This window comes from Apteryx mantelli, chromosome 29 (genome assembly GCF_036417845.1).
Source record: "Apteryx mantelli isolate bAptMan1 chromosome 29, bAptMan1.hap1, whole genome shotgun sequence".
Lineage (NCBI taxonomy): Eukaryota > Metazoa > Chordata > Aves > Apterygiformes > Apterygidae > Apteryx > Apteryx mantelli.
The window spans coordinates 4656955-4672042 of NC_090006.1; the positions used below are offsets into that span (position 1 = coordinate 4656955).

General features: G+C 67.0%; 2 protein-coding genes across 5 annotated transcripts in view; both read right to left on the reverse strand.

Moving 5' to 3' along the window:
* Nucleotides 1–667: 667 nt before the first annotated feature.
* Nucleotides 668–7882, reverse strand: SORBS3 (sorbin and SH3 domain containing 3). Its single transcript, XM_067312462.1, is given in 18 exon segments — nucleotides 668–1174; nucleotides 1250–1356; nucleotides 1456–1790; nucleotides 2155–2280; nucleotides 2369–2483; nucleotides 2655–2701; nucleotides 2796–2943; nucleotides 3676–3731; nucleotides 4520–4606; nucleotides 4718–4768; nucleotides 4955–5048; nucleotides 5153–5214; nucleotides 5216–5292; nucleotides 5411–5474; nucleotides 5546–5778; nucleotides 5895–5970; nucleotides 6114–6264; nucleotides 7573–7882. Coding segments are annotated over 18 exon segments (2196 nt in total). The 5' UTR covers nucleotides 7878–7882; the 3' UTR covers nucleotides 668–1112.
* Nucleotides 7883–9907: 2025 nt separating this feature from the next.
* Nucleotides 9908–15088, reverse strand: part of PPP3CC (protein phosphatase 3 catalytic subunit gamma) — a 42167-nt gene continuing 36986 nt past the window's right edge. For all 4 annotated transcript variants that reach the window (XM_067312532.1, XM_067312530.1, XM_067312531.1 and 1 more), the window contains one exon: nucleotides 9908–14709. In XM_067312532.1, the coding sequence (XP_067168633.1) occupies nucleotides 14531–14709 (179 nt within the window). In that variant the 3' untranslated portion in view covers nucleotides 9908–14530. The remainder of the gene's footprint in view (nucleotides 14710–15088) is intronic.

A 15088-nucleotide genomic window follows, 5' to 3' on the forward strand; every position in this document is an offset into this window, starting at 1 on the left:
GCCGCAGCCCCACGCAGCATCGCCGCCCCACGCGCTATCGCCGACCCACACGGCGCCGTGACCCCAAGCAGCGTCGCCACCCCACGCAGCGTTGCCACGCCATGCACCGTGGCCTCCCCACGCACCACCATAGCCCCACTCCGTGCTGCCACAGCCCCACGTGCAGCGTCACGACCCCATGCAGCATCACCACCCTGTGTGCCATCGCGGCCCCACATGCAGCCCCGCAGCCCCATGCAGGATTGCAACCCCATGCACTGTCACAGCCCCACGCAGTGTCCCCCAGGCCCCTGCCCCACGTCTCCCCCACGGGCACCGCGGCACTGGCAGCGCCGTGCCCCTTTGCAGCACGCCGCGCACCTTCAGCCGCGGGCAGCCTTTTGGAAGCACCGACGGAGGGACACGCACGTGGCCACCCCGCTTCCCAAGGGCCGGAACCTGGGGGGGGGGTGGCGCAGCGGGCTGCACCGCTCCCGGCACGCCGGGACGCAGCCGGAGCCGGGCAGGGATGGGCCGAGCTGAGCGCCGCTGGCACGTGCACCCTGGCCCCATCCGGAGCGGTGGAGGGCAGCCCGCGCCGTGGGGCGGCGGCACCCAGCTGTGCGCACAGCTGGCCGAGCAGCCGCGCTCCCACCCCGTCCCACGTAGCACCAGGCAGGGCGCCGGCTCGGGCTGCGGCTGAGCTTTAATGACACGCAAGAAGCGAATAGGGCTGCCGGGCGCGCGGCACGGCCCCGGACCGGCGTCTCGAGTCACAGCGGTCATGGCCGGGCCTGGCACCGGCCAGGCCCTCCCGGCACCAGTCCGGAGCAGGGAAGGACCGGCAGGGCCAGCGGGCAATAAGGCACCTGGCGGAGGTGACGACAGGTCGGATTAAGGCACCGAGGTGGAGGACGCCCCATGCAAAGGGGGGGGATTTGTCCCTGTTGGAGGCAGCCCCATAGGGGCAGGTGGGAGCTGGAGGGGCTTCATCCCGCAGGGGGGACGGCGAGGGGCTCGCGGGGACGTGGCCAGGACGGAGGCTGACTGCCCCGAGCCGTGGGACGCGGCGGGATGGCGGGAGCCCCTCGCCCCGGGCCGCCCGCTGGGCTCCTCTTCTCCACGCCGCGGGGTCACACCGGCGCCACGTAATTGCCGGGGAAAGTGCCGAATTTCTGCGTCCTCCTGGACACACCTGCGGGGGGAGAAAGGCAAAATGGGGGGGGGGGGCGAGGAGCCGGGCCAGGCGTCCCCCCCGGCGGCTACGCACCCACGAACCAGCCGTCGTCGCACTGCTGCATGACGTCCACCCGGTCGCCCTCCAGCAGCTCCAGCTCGTCGGCGTTTTGGGGCCGGTACTGGTACAGCGCCCGGTACCTGCGCGACACCGTCTGCCCTGAGCGCCCCGGCCCCGGTGGCAATGGGGGGGGGGGGGGCAGCAAAACCCTTTGCTGGACGGGGCGGGCGACTACTTACGGGGTCCACTGGATTTCGGAGCCGTTGTAGGAGGGGGCGGCCTGGGGGCGGGCGGCGGCGGGCGGCGGGGGGCTCTGCGCCCGGGCGCGGGGCAGCTTCGGGGAGGGGGGGGAGGCGAAGGCCAGGCGGCGGGGGGAGGACGGCAGGGACGGGGAGCCCGGGCGGGGGCTGGCGGCGGCGGGCGACGGGGGGAACTCCTCGGCGCTGGCTTTCACCCGTGGCTCCTTCAGCACCTGCACGTAGGTGGCCGGGAAGATGCCCTGGCGGCTGGTGCCGGAGATGCGCCCCTCGTACCAGTTCTCGTCCACCCGGCGCACCAGGCAGACGCGCTCGCCCTGCGGAGGCGGAGGGGAGCCCGCGTGAGCGGGGATGCGACCGTCCCGGAGGCTGGTGGCACCCATCCCGGTGGCCAGCAGCATCCATCCTGGAGGATGGTGGTACCCATCCCCACGGCCAGCAGCATCCATCCTGGAGGATGGTGGCACCCATCCCGGTGGCCAGCAGCACCCATTCTGGAGGCTGGTGGCACCCATCCCCATGGTCAGCAGCATCCATCCTGGAGGATGGTGGCACCCATCCCGGTGGCCAGCAGCACCCATTCTGGAGGCTGGTGGCACCCATCCCCATGGTCAGCAGCACCCATCCTGGAGGCTGGTGGGACCCATCCCGGCGGCTCCCGTGCCGGCGGCGCAGCGGTACCTTGCGGAAGGAGAGCTCCACGGGCAGCTCTCCGCGGAAGTTGTAGAGGGCCAGGGCCTCGCCGTACTCCAGCACCTGGATGGTGGGCGCCTTGATGGGCTTGGGCACCTCGGTGGGGGGCAGGACCTGCGGGGCGAGGGTGGCCCGCGGAGGGGGGTGAGCCCGGGAGCACCCCCCCGGCCCGGCGCCGCCCCCGGGGGCACCCGCCGCTCACCTCCACGTAGTTGGAGGGGAAGATGCCCACGCGGCCGTGGTGCTCGCCCTCCAGCCAGTTCCTGTCCACCTCCTTGTGGATGTAGACGATGTCTCCCTTCTGCAGCGTCAGCTCCCTGCGGCGGCCGCACTCAGCGCCGGCCGGGCTCCCGCGCCCCGCCGCCCCCCGCGGACCCGGGGCCGAAAGGAGGTCGGAGGGCCGCCGGCGCCGCCGTTCGCTGCCACCTCCGTGCAACGGCCCCGGGACCCCGGTGCCACCACCCTGCGCCAGCGCGAGCATCACTCACTTGGGCGACTCGGCTTGGAAGTCAAACTTGAGGCGAGCCGCTTTCATCTGGGGGGGGGGAGAGCAGCGGTGATGGGGGGGGGGGCCGCGTCGGAGCCCCCGACCCCCCTGGCCCTCGCGGGGGGCGGCCGCCCCGTCTCACCTTCTTCTCCTCCCTCCTCTGCGCCTCCGCGGGGTCCCCGAGCTCCGGGGCTCGCTCCACGCCGGGGCGGGTGGGTGGGCGTCCGGTGGCGGTGGCGGCGGTGGTGGCGGCGGGGGGGCTCCGCAGCCGGCGGGGCTGCAGCGGGCTCCTGCGGGGCGACGGCGGCTCGGGGGGGCTCCTGCCGGAGCGGGGGGGGGGGGGCGGGGAGCGCCCGGACGCCTGGGCCCGGCTCAGGCACCCCGGGGTCTCGGCCCCCGGGGGCGGCCAGGCGGGACAGGTCCAAAGTTTGCCTGTTCTCCCGGCGCCTGCTGCCTGCTGCCACGGAGCAGGAAGCGCGGAGCAGCCGGAGCTGCTGGGAAGGGCCGCCTGGCTAATGGATAACCCTTGTGCCGGGGGCACTTACGGAGCCGAACTGCCCCGGAGCGGGAGGGGAGGGTGGGGGCGGGCGAGGGGCAGCCCGGGGCATCGCTGTGCCGCCGGGGCTCCCTGTGCCGGCGGCAGCAGCGACGCCGGAAAAGACACTGGAAACCCGGCTCCGTCCCCACTGCCTGGCGCTGGAGCAGCCCCGGTCCCACCCCCATGGAGGGCTGCGCCAGGACGCCTGGGCCCCCACCCATGGCGGAGCCGGCGGCGGCGGGGGGGGAGGCCAGCGGTTCCCACGGGGTGCGAGGGGGGCACACGGGGCCGGGCGGGATGCCGCCGTCACCCCCCGGCCCCCCCGGCCCCGCCGCAGCGGGGGCTGGCGGCCAGGACGCCTGGGCTCGCCCACCGGGGCTGGCGCGGTGCCCCCGCACGGGAACCCCATCCCACGGCATCCCCCCCCCCGGCACCGCGGCGGCTCCGGTGCGGGCGCGGGGTCCGTCCGCCGGGCTCTACTCACCGGGCCGCCGGGGAGGCCGGAGCAGGGGAGCGGGCGGCGGGAGCGGCCGCGGGGCTCTGCCGAGCGCGAGAGAGGAGCGGGAGGGGGTGGAAGAGAAAAATTAATCATCCGAGAGGCTGAGCCTCGGCGGGAAGCGAGGGAGTCCAGCTCCTGGCGCGGCAGAGCCAATAACCGCCAGCCGGCAGAGCCGGACGGCGGGACGAGGCAGGGTCCTAGCGTCCCACGGCCACGCCGCCACCACGCCGGGCCACGGCCACGTGCATGCCCGTGAGGGGCCGTGGGCCGAGGTTTGCACAGCTCCCCGGTTTGTGGGGATGCGGACGGGGCAGGATGGGCCACGCTCGCACCAGGTGCCTTCGCACCCAGCTGTGCACGCGCCCGCTGGCGCGCTCACCCTGCTATGCGCATCCAGCTGTGCACGCTGCTGGCTGAGCGCACAGCTGGCAGCACGCACATCCTGCCACGCACACGTCCAGCTGTGCACGCAGCACACCGCGGGCACATCCCGCCGTGCACAAATCCAACCACGCACACATCCAGCCAGGGTCACATCCAGCCGTGCACGCATCCAGCCATGCAAATATCCAGCTGTGCACACATCCAGCCGGGATAACATCCAGCCTTGCACGCATCCAGCCACACACACATCCAGCCACAAGCACATCCAGCCTTGCACATACCTAGCCAGGGTCACATCCAGCTGTGCACACACACCCAGCTGTGCACACACCCAGCTGTTTGCACATCTGGCTGCCCATTCAGGGCTGCTCAGCCCCGGGGTGGGATGCGGGACACAGGACAGGGCCGGGCGGGCGGCATCGCCGGGGCGGGCAGAGCCGGGTACCTTGCGGGGGTGCTGCCGGGTCTCCATGGCCTTCATGTCCTTGTCGAGCTCCTCGCTGAGCTGCTCCAGCTCCCTCTGCAGCAGCACCTGCGCGGGCGGCAGCGGCTGCGGCAGGCGGCTCGTGCCGGCGCCCAGTGAGCCCAGCACGCCGGATCAGTGCCTGGGCTCGGCGGCACGGGGCTGGCGGGGGGAGCTTACCTCGATGGGCTGGGCCCGCGCCGGGGGCACGGTGCCGGAGCACTCCTGGGGCTGCGAGGGGCAAGGGGACGTTAGGGACGGGGCTGTCACCGCGTGGCGATGCACGCACGGGGAACTGCTGGGGCTGCGATACGGCGCGGGGCGCGAGGGAGCGGGGACGGAGGGCTGCGGGGGCCGGAGGGAATCGGCTGCTCCGCAGGCGCCTCGTGCCCTGCCCGAGGGGACGAACCTCCCTACCTGCCCGCGGCCGTCCAGGACCGAGGACTTGCCCGGCTCGTAGTCAAAAATGCTGCGGGGCTGCGCGGCGGCGCCGGCATCGCCCCAGCCGGCCCTGCAGGGAGGCGAGGGCAGCTCAGCCCCGGCGAGGGCTCGGATGCCGGCGGCGCCAAGCCGGAGTGCGTGCCCGGCCGGCGAGCGCCCCGCGCCCCCGCTCACCAGTCCAGCCCGTTGGGCAGCCCGGCGGGCGACGGCCCTTTTCTCCGCGGCTCTGGGGGGGGGACACGGAGGCAAAGCGGTCGGCGAGGGGATCCGGCGCGCGGGACCGGTCCCCGTGCCCGCGGCATCCCTGCGCGTCGCTCACCTGGGGGGCGGCGCGGGGTGTCCCAGTCCAGCGGCAGCTCTGCGGGGAGGAGACGGGGTGAGCGGAGCTGCCAGAGCCGCCGGAGCCGCCGGAGCTGCCGGGGCTGGGCTCACCTGGCAGCTTGCGGTGGATCTGCTGGAACATGCTGCGGTACCAGTCGCGGGGCCGGTCCACGCTCTGCCGGGGGGACAGCGGGGGGCTCAGCGGGGCGCCGGCGGCCCCGCACTGCCCCCCGGCCCCCGACTCACCGAGCGCGAGGCGATGGGCATGCCCGTCTCGTCCACCGGCCCGATGCCGTCGTACTTCACCCAGCGCTTCTCCCGCCGCTTGCTGTCCTTGCTCCAGGTGGCCGACCAGCCGGGCGGCCGGGGGGCCGGGGTGGCCGCACCGGGGGGGGACCCCGCGCACCCCCCTGCCGCCACCGCCGCGGGGCCGGGCGCCTTCGCCTCCTTGGCCGGCCAGGTTTGGTACCACTCGCTCGCTGCGGGCGAGGGGGAGACGGGGGCTGCCGTGGAGCCGCCCCCCCTGCCAGCTCCGCAGAGCAGCTGCTCCCCGGCCAGTGGGATGTGGACAAATTCCTGGGGGATTTGCCGGTACCTGCGCTCCAAGGAGTCGCGGGGCTGTGGAAGTCGAAGCTCAGCGTGTCGGCGCCGTGGTGGCGGATCACGGGCAGCTGCGGCACAGGGATGCAGGGCTGTATGGGGGGGTGCACGGGGACACCCCCCCCCCCCTTCCCGGGGTGGCTGCAGCCCGGTGCACCGGCAGCATCGGGCAGCATCCCCGGAGCATCCTGCCACGCACCCCGGCCCCACTCACCCGCGCCGCCAGCTGCTGCGGGGGCTCCCACAACCCCGGAGGCATGGAGCCGCGTGCCAGCAGCTCTCCCGGCCGCAGCGGGAAGCGGGGAACGTCCTCCGAGCTGAGTGCCAGGGCGGCGCCGGGGGCCGGGGAGCCGCCGGCCATGGCTCTGCGGAGGAGGAGAGGCTGAAGCCGGGCTGGCCGCGGGGCCGGGGGTCCCGGGGAGCCCGCGGCCGGGCCCGGCCCCGTCGCTGCCGCTGGGAAGCGTTTCCTGTTTGCTCGCAGGAGGAGCGGCGCCGGGCACGGGCGCCCCGGCGGGCAGGCGCGTTCTTGCCCGGGAAGCCTGGCGACGGCGGGCGGGAAGCAGCCGATCCCGGGCGCCCGGCGCCAGCGGGAGCGCAGCCCTCCCGCGGATCCCTCGCCAGCGTTAACCCCGGCGCGGCCGGCTCCGGCGCGGAGCACGGGGGCTTCGGGATGTCCCCCCCCTCCTCCTCCCCAGGATGTCGCGTGCCCGGGAAGCGCTTGGCAAAGCACGTGCCCGCCGGTCCCTCGCCGCCCGGGCAGGTCGCGGTGCCGGCAGCGCCTCGCGGCCGCGCTCGCCGCCCACCCCGGCCCCGGCCGGGAGAGCTGCCAGGCGGGAGCGGGGCCGGGGCCGAGCTTCCCCGGGCCGCCAAAAAACGCGAAAGTATTTCCACGCCCTGCAGTGCAAACAGGGAGGAGAGAGAGAGGCGGCGGGTCCGGCGGGAGGCGGCGGGAACAGCGTGTCCGAGCAGAGCGCGATCCTGCCGGGGAGGGAAACGCTCCCCGGCGAAGCGCTTCATCACATGAGTCACCGCTGGAAACCGGCACGGGGCCTGGCCGGGCCCCAGCGCGGGGCGGCGGGCGCCGCACGGCCTCGGGCTGCCGGCGAGCGCCGCGGGCTCCGGAGCAGCGGCCGCGGCTCCGGGCTCCGTTCCCGGCTGCTCTGGGCTCTTTGGTGCGTTTCCCGGCAGCCTGAAACGGGGCAGGACGCCTTCCCGGCGGCGCGGGGAGGTGCTGTTGTTTTGCAGCATGTCACGAGCACGTCGGGTCTCAGCATCCTCCGGGATGCAGGGAGACGCGGCCCCCGCGGTCCCTGAGAGCTGCCCTTGTTCCCGCAGGGACAAAGCGCCCACGCGGGACGGCGCCGGCTGGCGCCCGGCCGGAGCTCGGGACGGGGGGAGAGGCGGTGGCAGCGGCATCCTCAGGGGACGCGGGGGCCCCGCGGGAGCTGGGCCGGACCCGGCCGGTCCCGGGTGCAATGTGCCATCAGCGCTCACTGCTGCCATGGGGAAACTGAGGCACGGGGGCAGGCCTTGCCCCGGGGTCCCGCTCCCCACCTCCGGCCCCCGTGTCCCTCTCCAACGCGGCACGACGCTCCGCAGCCCCCCGGCGCCGGCAGAGCCCCCCGCTCACCCCCCCCCCGGCTCCCAGCACCGCCGCGGCAGCCTGCTCTTACCTTCCGGGGTGCCGGCGAGCGGGGCCGGCCGAGCCCCCGGATGGGACGGGACGGGACGGGATGGGAGGGGACGGGATGGGACGGGACGGGATGCGGCTGCCTCCGGCCGGCGAGCGGGCTGCGAGCTGCAGGGGGAGCAAGGAAACGCAGGCGGGGAGGAGAGAAAAGAAAAGAGAAGGAAAAAAAAAATAGCGAGGAGGAAGGGAGCAAACTTGGGCAGGGGATGGTCGGCCGCGGGCAGAGCCCCCCCGCGCCCCCGGCTGCACGGGGCGGACGGTGCCGGGAGCCACGGGGAGGCCGGTCATCCCCAGCGTGCCCGTGCCCCCCTGGGACGCGCCCCCCCCCCCCCCCCCCCCCGGCGCTGGAGCGGGGCCGGCCCGTTCAGAGTTTCCAGTGACATTTCCAGGGCCGGGATCCAGGGAGCCGAGCCAGGAGGCTGCGCTCATCCCGCGGCCGCTCCCACGCCGGGGAGCACCGTGCCGGCGGCCCCGTGTGGGGCCCCGACGGCTGCTCCGAGCCCGGCTCCGGGGACCCTCCCCAAAGCGCCCACCTCCTCCGCCGCGCTCGCTCACTTCCCTCTCCAGGCTTCGCCGCCCCCCCGAAAACTGCTGACAGCCCCAAAACGGGGCGGCCGCGGCCCTTCCTCTCTCCCACGCGCTCCGGCCCCGGCAGGGAGGGCGCTTTGCCGCGAGCCCGCCGCCCCCTCCCCTGTCCGGCTGCACCCTGCTGCCCCCCGCGAAAACCCCGGCGGGTGCGGTTCCGCGCAATGGGCGCAGCAGCTCCGGCTCGAGCACCCCCATCCCACCCCCCGGCGTAGGGCAGAGCGGACCGCGGCGCTGGGTGCTCGCAAAGGACCAGGCGGATCGGCCGCCCCGTGCCGGGCACCGGGAGCTTTGCCGGGCCCCCGCAGCCCCGGCATGAGCCCTGTGGAGGGAACACGCCGCATGACGGGCGCCGGACTCGCCGCCCCGGCTGCTGGTGGCAACGCGGCCAAAACAAGGGCAGCAGGTGCCCCAGGGCCTGCGGGCAGGAGAGCACAGCCCCGCCACCGGGCGCCTGCTGCTTGCAGAGGGTTAAATCCGTCTCCATGGGGAGGTCTGCAAAGGGCAGACCCTAATCCTCTGCCCGGTGGCCCCCGAGGGGGTGGCGGGGGCCGGGACGCAGCCCTGGCCCCAGGCGGCACCATGCACCGCTGCAGCAGGCGCCTGGCGCTCCCAGCCCCGCCGTGTCCCGAGTGTCTCCGGCGGACGCGGCCCCCGCTGCCTTTGCCCGGGCACAGCCTGCCCCACCGGCACCCCTGCCCCAAAACGGCCTCTCCGCACGGCTGCAGCCGGGCCGGACTCACCGCCGCCCGGCTCCGTCTCCGTCCCTGTCGCGTAACCTCTTGCTCCGGCCCTGCCTCCCGCGGCGCCCAGCGCCAGCCTCCGCTCGCAGATAAATATTTAATGCGCAGCCGAGGACGGCGTTAACAAAGGGCGAGTGTTTCCTGTTTGCTCAGCGCGGCGATGCCCGGCGGGAGCGCGCCGGCCGCCGGGGATGCTCTCTCCCAGCCGGGAAGGGCCGCGGCTGCCCCGAGTCCCCGCGGGAAAGGGGGCGGCTGGGGCCCGGCAGCACTGGTGGCAGACGCTGGGTGCAAGGAGCGCCCTTGGGAGCTCCCGCGTTCGTCGGAAACACCCAGGAAACAAACGGGTGGGGAAACCAGACCGACGCAGGGAAGTTTCCTTGCCCCGTTGCGCCCCGGGGAGCAGGGAGGACGGCCGTCGCGGCCAGGCCGCTGCGACGCTGGCTCTGCATGCGGCGAGCTGCGCCGTGCATGCCCACGCCGGGCCCGTCGAGCCGTGCCGAGCCGAGCAGCAGGAGAGAGCAAGGATGCCAGGAAGGAGCCAGATGTTGGGGCACAGCTGGGCCCCCCGCTCTCCACCTCTGCTGCGGGCCAGCAGCAGAGCACGGCGGTGCCGCAGCCCCGGGCTGCCCTGGCACGACGACGCCCTGCGGGAGGGGCACTGACAGCAAGGAGCGGGGATTAAACAAGAGCCTGCGGCTTGCAAATACCCTCCTCTTCCTCCTGGCACCAACAAAGGCAGCAGGAGGAGCTTTGTTTATCCTCGGAGGATGGGTGAGGAGAGGGAAGTCGAGAGCTCTCCAAAGGCGCCCAGCAGCGTGTTCAGGCTCCGGCTGGAGCGGCAAAGCAATCCCCAAACTTTCTGCCTTCCTTCCCGAAAGCCAAGCAGCGGCTGCGGGATTTCTTCCCGGGCATCACCGCCCTCTGCCGGCATGCTGCCTGCCGAGCCGAGCCTGCCCGGGGCACCGCAAAGAAACCACGCCGGAGCCAAGCGACTGTGTCAATTTTGAGCTTTTTTTTTTTCCTTAAAGATGACTTCCAATTTACATTAAGACAGTTCTAACAAATTCATTCCTTGTTCACAAAAAAAAGAAATTATATTAAATAATTTCTGCCAATAAATAACATTTTCACCATTTTTTTTCTTTAAACATAACTAAAAAAAGCAAGAAAAAAAAAAAGGAGGCAGTCTCCAGGCAACGGGCATATGATCCTTCAGCATCGAGAACCTAAAATCACCATCGCTGCACCCACCACTTGTCCTATGGGGCTTTACGGTCCTCCCTGCCAGCGGCAGGTCAGCCGCCGAGCTGCTCTGCCGCAGGCTCTAGCTCGGTCGAGTTTTGTCCGAGCGGCGTGACGCGCCGAGACGGGCCCTCGGTAAGAGGGGTGCGGGATGGCATCACAGTAAAGGTTCTCCCAACACAAGGTGAACGCACCTTTGATCCCAAAGCTTGAAATAAAACCACCACCCAAACCCATTGCTGACTCCCCTCCTTGTTACATGCACCTTGCTATAACATGCAAAAAACCCAGGCTGCGAGGCCAGCCTGCGGAGGAGGAGCGCGGCGCGCGCCGCCCTGCCCAGGCTGGGCTTCCACTGACCGGTCGTACTCCTTGGCTTGAATTTGCACTTGGTTTTATTTTATTTTTTTGCAAAGTCTTGTTTGTCAAGCTTCTGGATGGCAACCAGGGAGGGAAAGGGACGGGCAGGAGCTCTGAGATGAGGTGTCTTTAGACATGCATAGCTCCGAGGTGCTGGCGTTCAGGGAAAAGGAAGAGGAGGGGAAAAAATTATGTATTCCTAGCGTTTTTTTGTTTTGCCTCGGTGGGAATATTTCAAGCCGGCCTGTCGAGCAGGGCTGCCCACGGGCCGCACTGCAGACAGCCAATGCCTCTTCCCTGCCGGACCAGGGCACGGCACGGTGCTCCGCTGGGATTTACCCAGGGACCTCGCCAGCAGCTGCCGGCCTCTGCTCCGAGCTGTCACCTCCCTCTTCCCCAAAAGCTGGGGCGGACGGGGGGGTTCGGCACTCGGTGCTGGGGGAAAGCCCTGCCTTCCCCGCGGCTCTGCTCGAAGTTGGCCCTCGCCAACCGCAGTCGGCAAAGGCCCCTCTGCATCCCGCTCCGCTCCGGGGGAGCGGCAGGGATGCCGGCGCAGAGGGTCACAAGGATGAGCATTAGTCAACGATGCGGTAATTAACTCCCTCCCCGATCCGCGCTGCTCCTCACCCCCTCGGGAACGCGCGCGGAGGGACCTGGGCACCAGCACTGCCCCAGCAACGGGAACCGGCACGGGAAGCGGCGGCCCGCGGCAGGACCGGCCTCCCCGGCAGCCGTGGGAGCCCGGGAATGAACATCTGACAAATCGAGCGGCTTCACGAACGAGCACAGGCCCCTCCTGGGCCGAGGGGCTGCCCCGTGGGCTGGCAGCCCAACCGAGGAGCCCCCTCCCCGAGCGGGCGGCGGGACGCTTTCGGCAGCTCCGAGCTCCCGGCGGCGCGACGAGCCCCCTCGCCAGCTGCAAAGCACTGGGGCCAAACAGATTCCAGCAGGAGCTGGCGAGGCCTCAAACGAACCGTGCTCCGAGGAGCCGGCCCGCAGAGCCCGTTCACGGGGAGAGGTTTCACCAGGAAGCACCCTCCCTTTCCCCAAAAGCCAACGCCAGCAGCCCAAAGTACGTGAGCAGAAGCGCCATTGCCCGGGGCAGGGTACAGGGGACAGGAACCACGTTGGGTGCGCAGTTCCCGACGGGCGACAAGCCGCGAGCGGAGCAAGTCACAGCAGCGTCCTCCTCCGCAAAGGGACGGTCCCTGCCGAGCCCCACGCTCGCAGCCCCTCCGGCGTGGGGCAGAAACGTCTCCCTGCAGCACCTGTCCCAAAGCTCTTGACTGAAACTGCTGCTCGGGCGAGATCCCAGCCTGGGTCACAACAACATGCCCTAACATGCAAGGGCAGCACCTTTGCACGGTTTGCGCTCTCAGAGGAAGATACCACACATCGGCTCACTGTGTTTCAGAAAGGATGCCATAAAAAACAGAAGAAATACTCACAGACAAAGGCAATTGGCCCCATGCCTCATATGGGGTTAGAGAAGCTTGCTCAAAACATCTTGCACTTTTTGCAAAGCAGTGGGTGTGTAAAAAAAGAAAAAAAAGAAAAAAAAAGAAAAAAAGTGGAGGCATGCGACTCAAAAGTCTCTTGTGAAAACTCAGTGGTCTGCTCACAGATACAGTTTCCTAAATAGCTGGCATGGAATTAAGTGACATATGATTATAAGACAATTTGAAAGCTTCCTGCAAAGTTGCTGTTTTCCTCTGTAGCTGGAGTCACAGCTTAGGGCCAGAGCACAAAGGGAAGACAGCAAGATCCAGAGAAGGGGTTGGCAAGTGTCCCTTAGTCGAGGCTAAGCCTGCTCACCTGCTGCCCTTGCTTGGGCAAGCTAACAGACAGTTAAGTTGGAAAAGAAGTGAAAGCTGGCAAGGGATTTGCTTCCGAAAGCTGCTGCTTTGATTCAGTGCAACTACAGGCAGAAGAGAATGAAACAAATGACATGCAGGGAAAGGAAACGACCAAAGGGGAATCCTACAAAATCCTTTCCCAACACTCATTTTGGGTCAAAGTTTAAGTGAAAGAACGAGGCTCTGCCTACAGCTTCAAGCTTCAAAATCCTTTCCAACGCGAAGGGGGCACTCTCGTGAAACCTTCCCTCCAAGAGGCTCCCCCTCCCTCACCGGCACTGCACAAACAGCCTTCCCAAACCTACCCAGATCCACTGGGTACTTCCACCTGCTCACCTACACTAAAAACATCCTCCCTCCGCTGCAGCCAAGGGAGGGAACACTTCCGAAACCAGAGGCTTTTCGCAAAGCTGTCTCGACACTGGCCATTAGTCAACAAGCCTCATCTCTCCAGAAACGAGCAGCACTGTCACCGATCCTTTCCCACATTTTTACCACTTCCCAAGTGTTGTGGTGGTGCTCGTCATCCAAAGGAGGAGTAGCTTCACCAACTCCTGCTGTCGGCTGGCACACTATTGCCTCCAGAGCAGAGGCCTCATCTGCACTGGGTATTTACTGGCCTAAATCTCCTCCCGTCTCCCATGCCAGCAGGGAGCAAGAGCTACCAGCAGATAGAGCAGACAGGCCACAGTCCTGCCTGGCCGCAGCAAAACGAGGCGGGTAAACACGGAGCACACCCACCTGCAGAGGGCTCAGGCTGCAAAGCTCAAACCCTCCAGAGAAGCACGCAGGAGATGTCAGCTCCTCCAAGGAACTGCAGCCTCCCCGACAGACGTGCTGCAAGCACGGGCAGAAACGCTGGCATCGCACAACCCGCCGAACCTCCTCCGGCTGTCAGGGAAAGGCTGATAAATGCCGGCACTCCTTTGGAGTCACAGGAATAGCCGCTGGCTAACGAGGTAGCCGACAACAGGATGCCACAAGCCCACGTCACCCACAGTGACGGAAGGTGAAGGGCCCCCAAAAGAAAGGCTCACGCGGGATGACTGGAAGGTGATCCTGGCCAAAGGGAGACCACGACGCACGCCCACCGCTCGCGCACTGATCAGCGAGGGCTGACGAGAGCCGCGGCACAGGGAAGTATGCCGCAGGCTTTGCCGTATGCGGGGGTGGCAGCGTGGGGGGCGGGGGGGAAGCTTTCTGCCTACAAGTTATAAATCCCCCCCCTTCTTCCTGTTAAATTTAGGCCATGCAGATTTCCCAAAGATCAGTTGATCACTAGAGACCAGAGATAATTCCTCTGCTCTGAATCAGAGGGATTCCCAGAGGGATTTTTGCTGCATGGGCAGCCTGGACTGACCAAGTTCCGCATACAGCCGGCTGCCTGGATTCTGAAAGACTGAAGCTGTAGAAAGAGTTGCAACGAGGGGAAACGCTTCTCCCACCTGCCTTTCTGCTCTTTTTAAGAGGCTACTTTTTTTTTTTCTGGCTCCACTGGACTAAGACTGTCTTATTGAGGAAAAAGCTACTCTGATTAGGATAACACACTGGAGTCCTTTAGAGCTAATCCAGAACTATGCATTTTGATGTCACCTTTGAAGTAGAGGTACGGGTCTGGGCCAGCTGCACCTTGCAATGCGCCTTCCACAGAATCAGTTGCTAAAGCAGCAGATGCAGGTAGGCAAGAAGTTGAAGAAAACAACAGCAAACTCTGGGAAGAAGACAATTGTGGGGAAAAAAAACACCCAAACCCTATTTTAAATGAAAGAACCTGCTTTTGAAAGCACAGGCTAACTTAGAATTGTACCAGAGTCAACGACCCAAGTTGCCTGGGACTGTTTTTGTTTCTTTTAATCCCCCCACAGAGGTTTGCCTCTCGTGGAGGAGAGGTCAGCTGTACAGCACAACACTTCATATATGCACTAGCAGTTAGATTGGTTTCTAAATTAAAAAAAGATGGACTTTTTATATATTGAACATAAATAAAAAAATTACAAAATGGTCACCTTTCTTACAGAATGGATGCAAACTGGATTATGAACGTGCCTCCAGGTGAAGTTGGTTTTTCCCCTGCCCCCACCCCACCCCAATAATAAATAAATAAAATTCATTAAGTTTTGGATCCTTTAGTGGTGCAGATTGGGCGTTCGGACCATTACTGGGCTTTCTTCCCTGTGCCATTCTTGTCTGCAGAGTTTGTTGAGGTTACCAAGTTTACCGGCCCGTCTGAGTGCATTGAATCTTTGCGTGGCGGCATGCGCTCGTTAATGCGGTCTAGCCCTCTGGCTTCTTCGAAGCTGCGGATCTTGTGCTGCGGTGAAAATCCACGAATGGCTAGAGAAAGAAGGGCCAAGAAAGAAGAGTTAGTCTGAGCCGCGGATTCCCGAACAGGAGCCCTTTAGCACACGCCAGACATTTACAGAACAAAGTCAGGGCAACAAAAAGCACGTGTCTGGTTAAGGGAGCCAAGAGATGGGTCTGTGGGTGATTTTCATCATCACTGGCTTATGTGGATATCAGAGTGCAGTTGGGAAGCTGAACTGTGGTAGTTTACAGTAGCAACGTCTAGGATCCAGACTGGCTCGCCAGGACCCCCAGTGAGTCAGCAGTTACTTGCTCTGCTCCCTAATGGTTTCTCTTTTAATACCATTTAGTAGGAAGAACTTGAAGGCCAGACAAGTGCTCAACGTCCCCAAACAGTGAAATCTCGGGA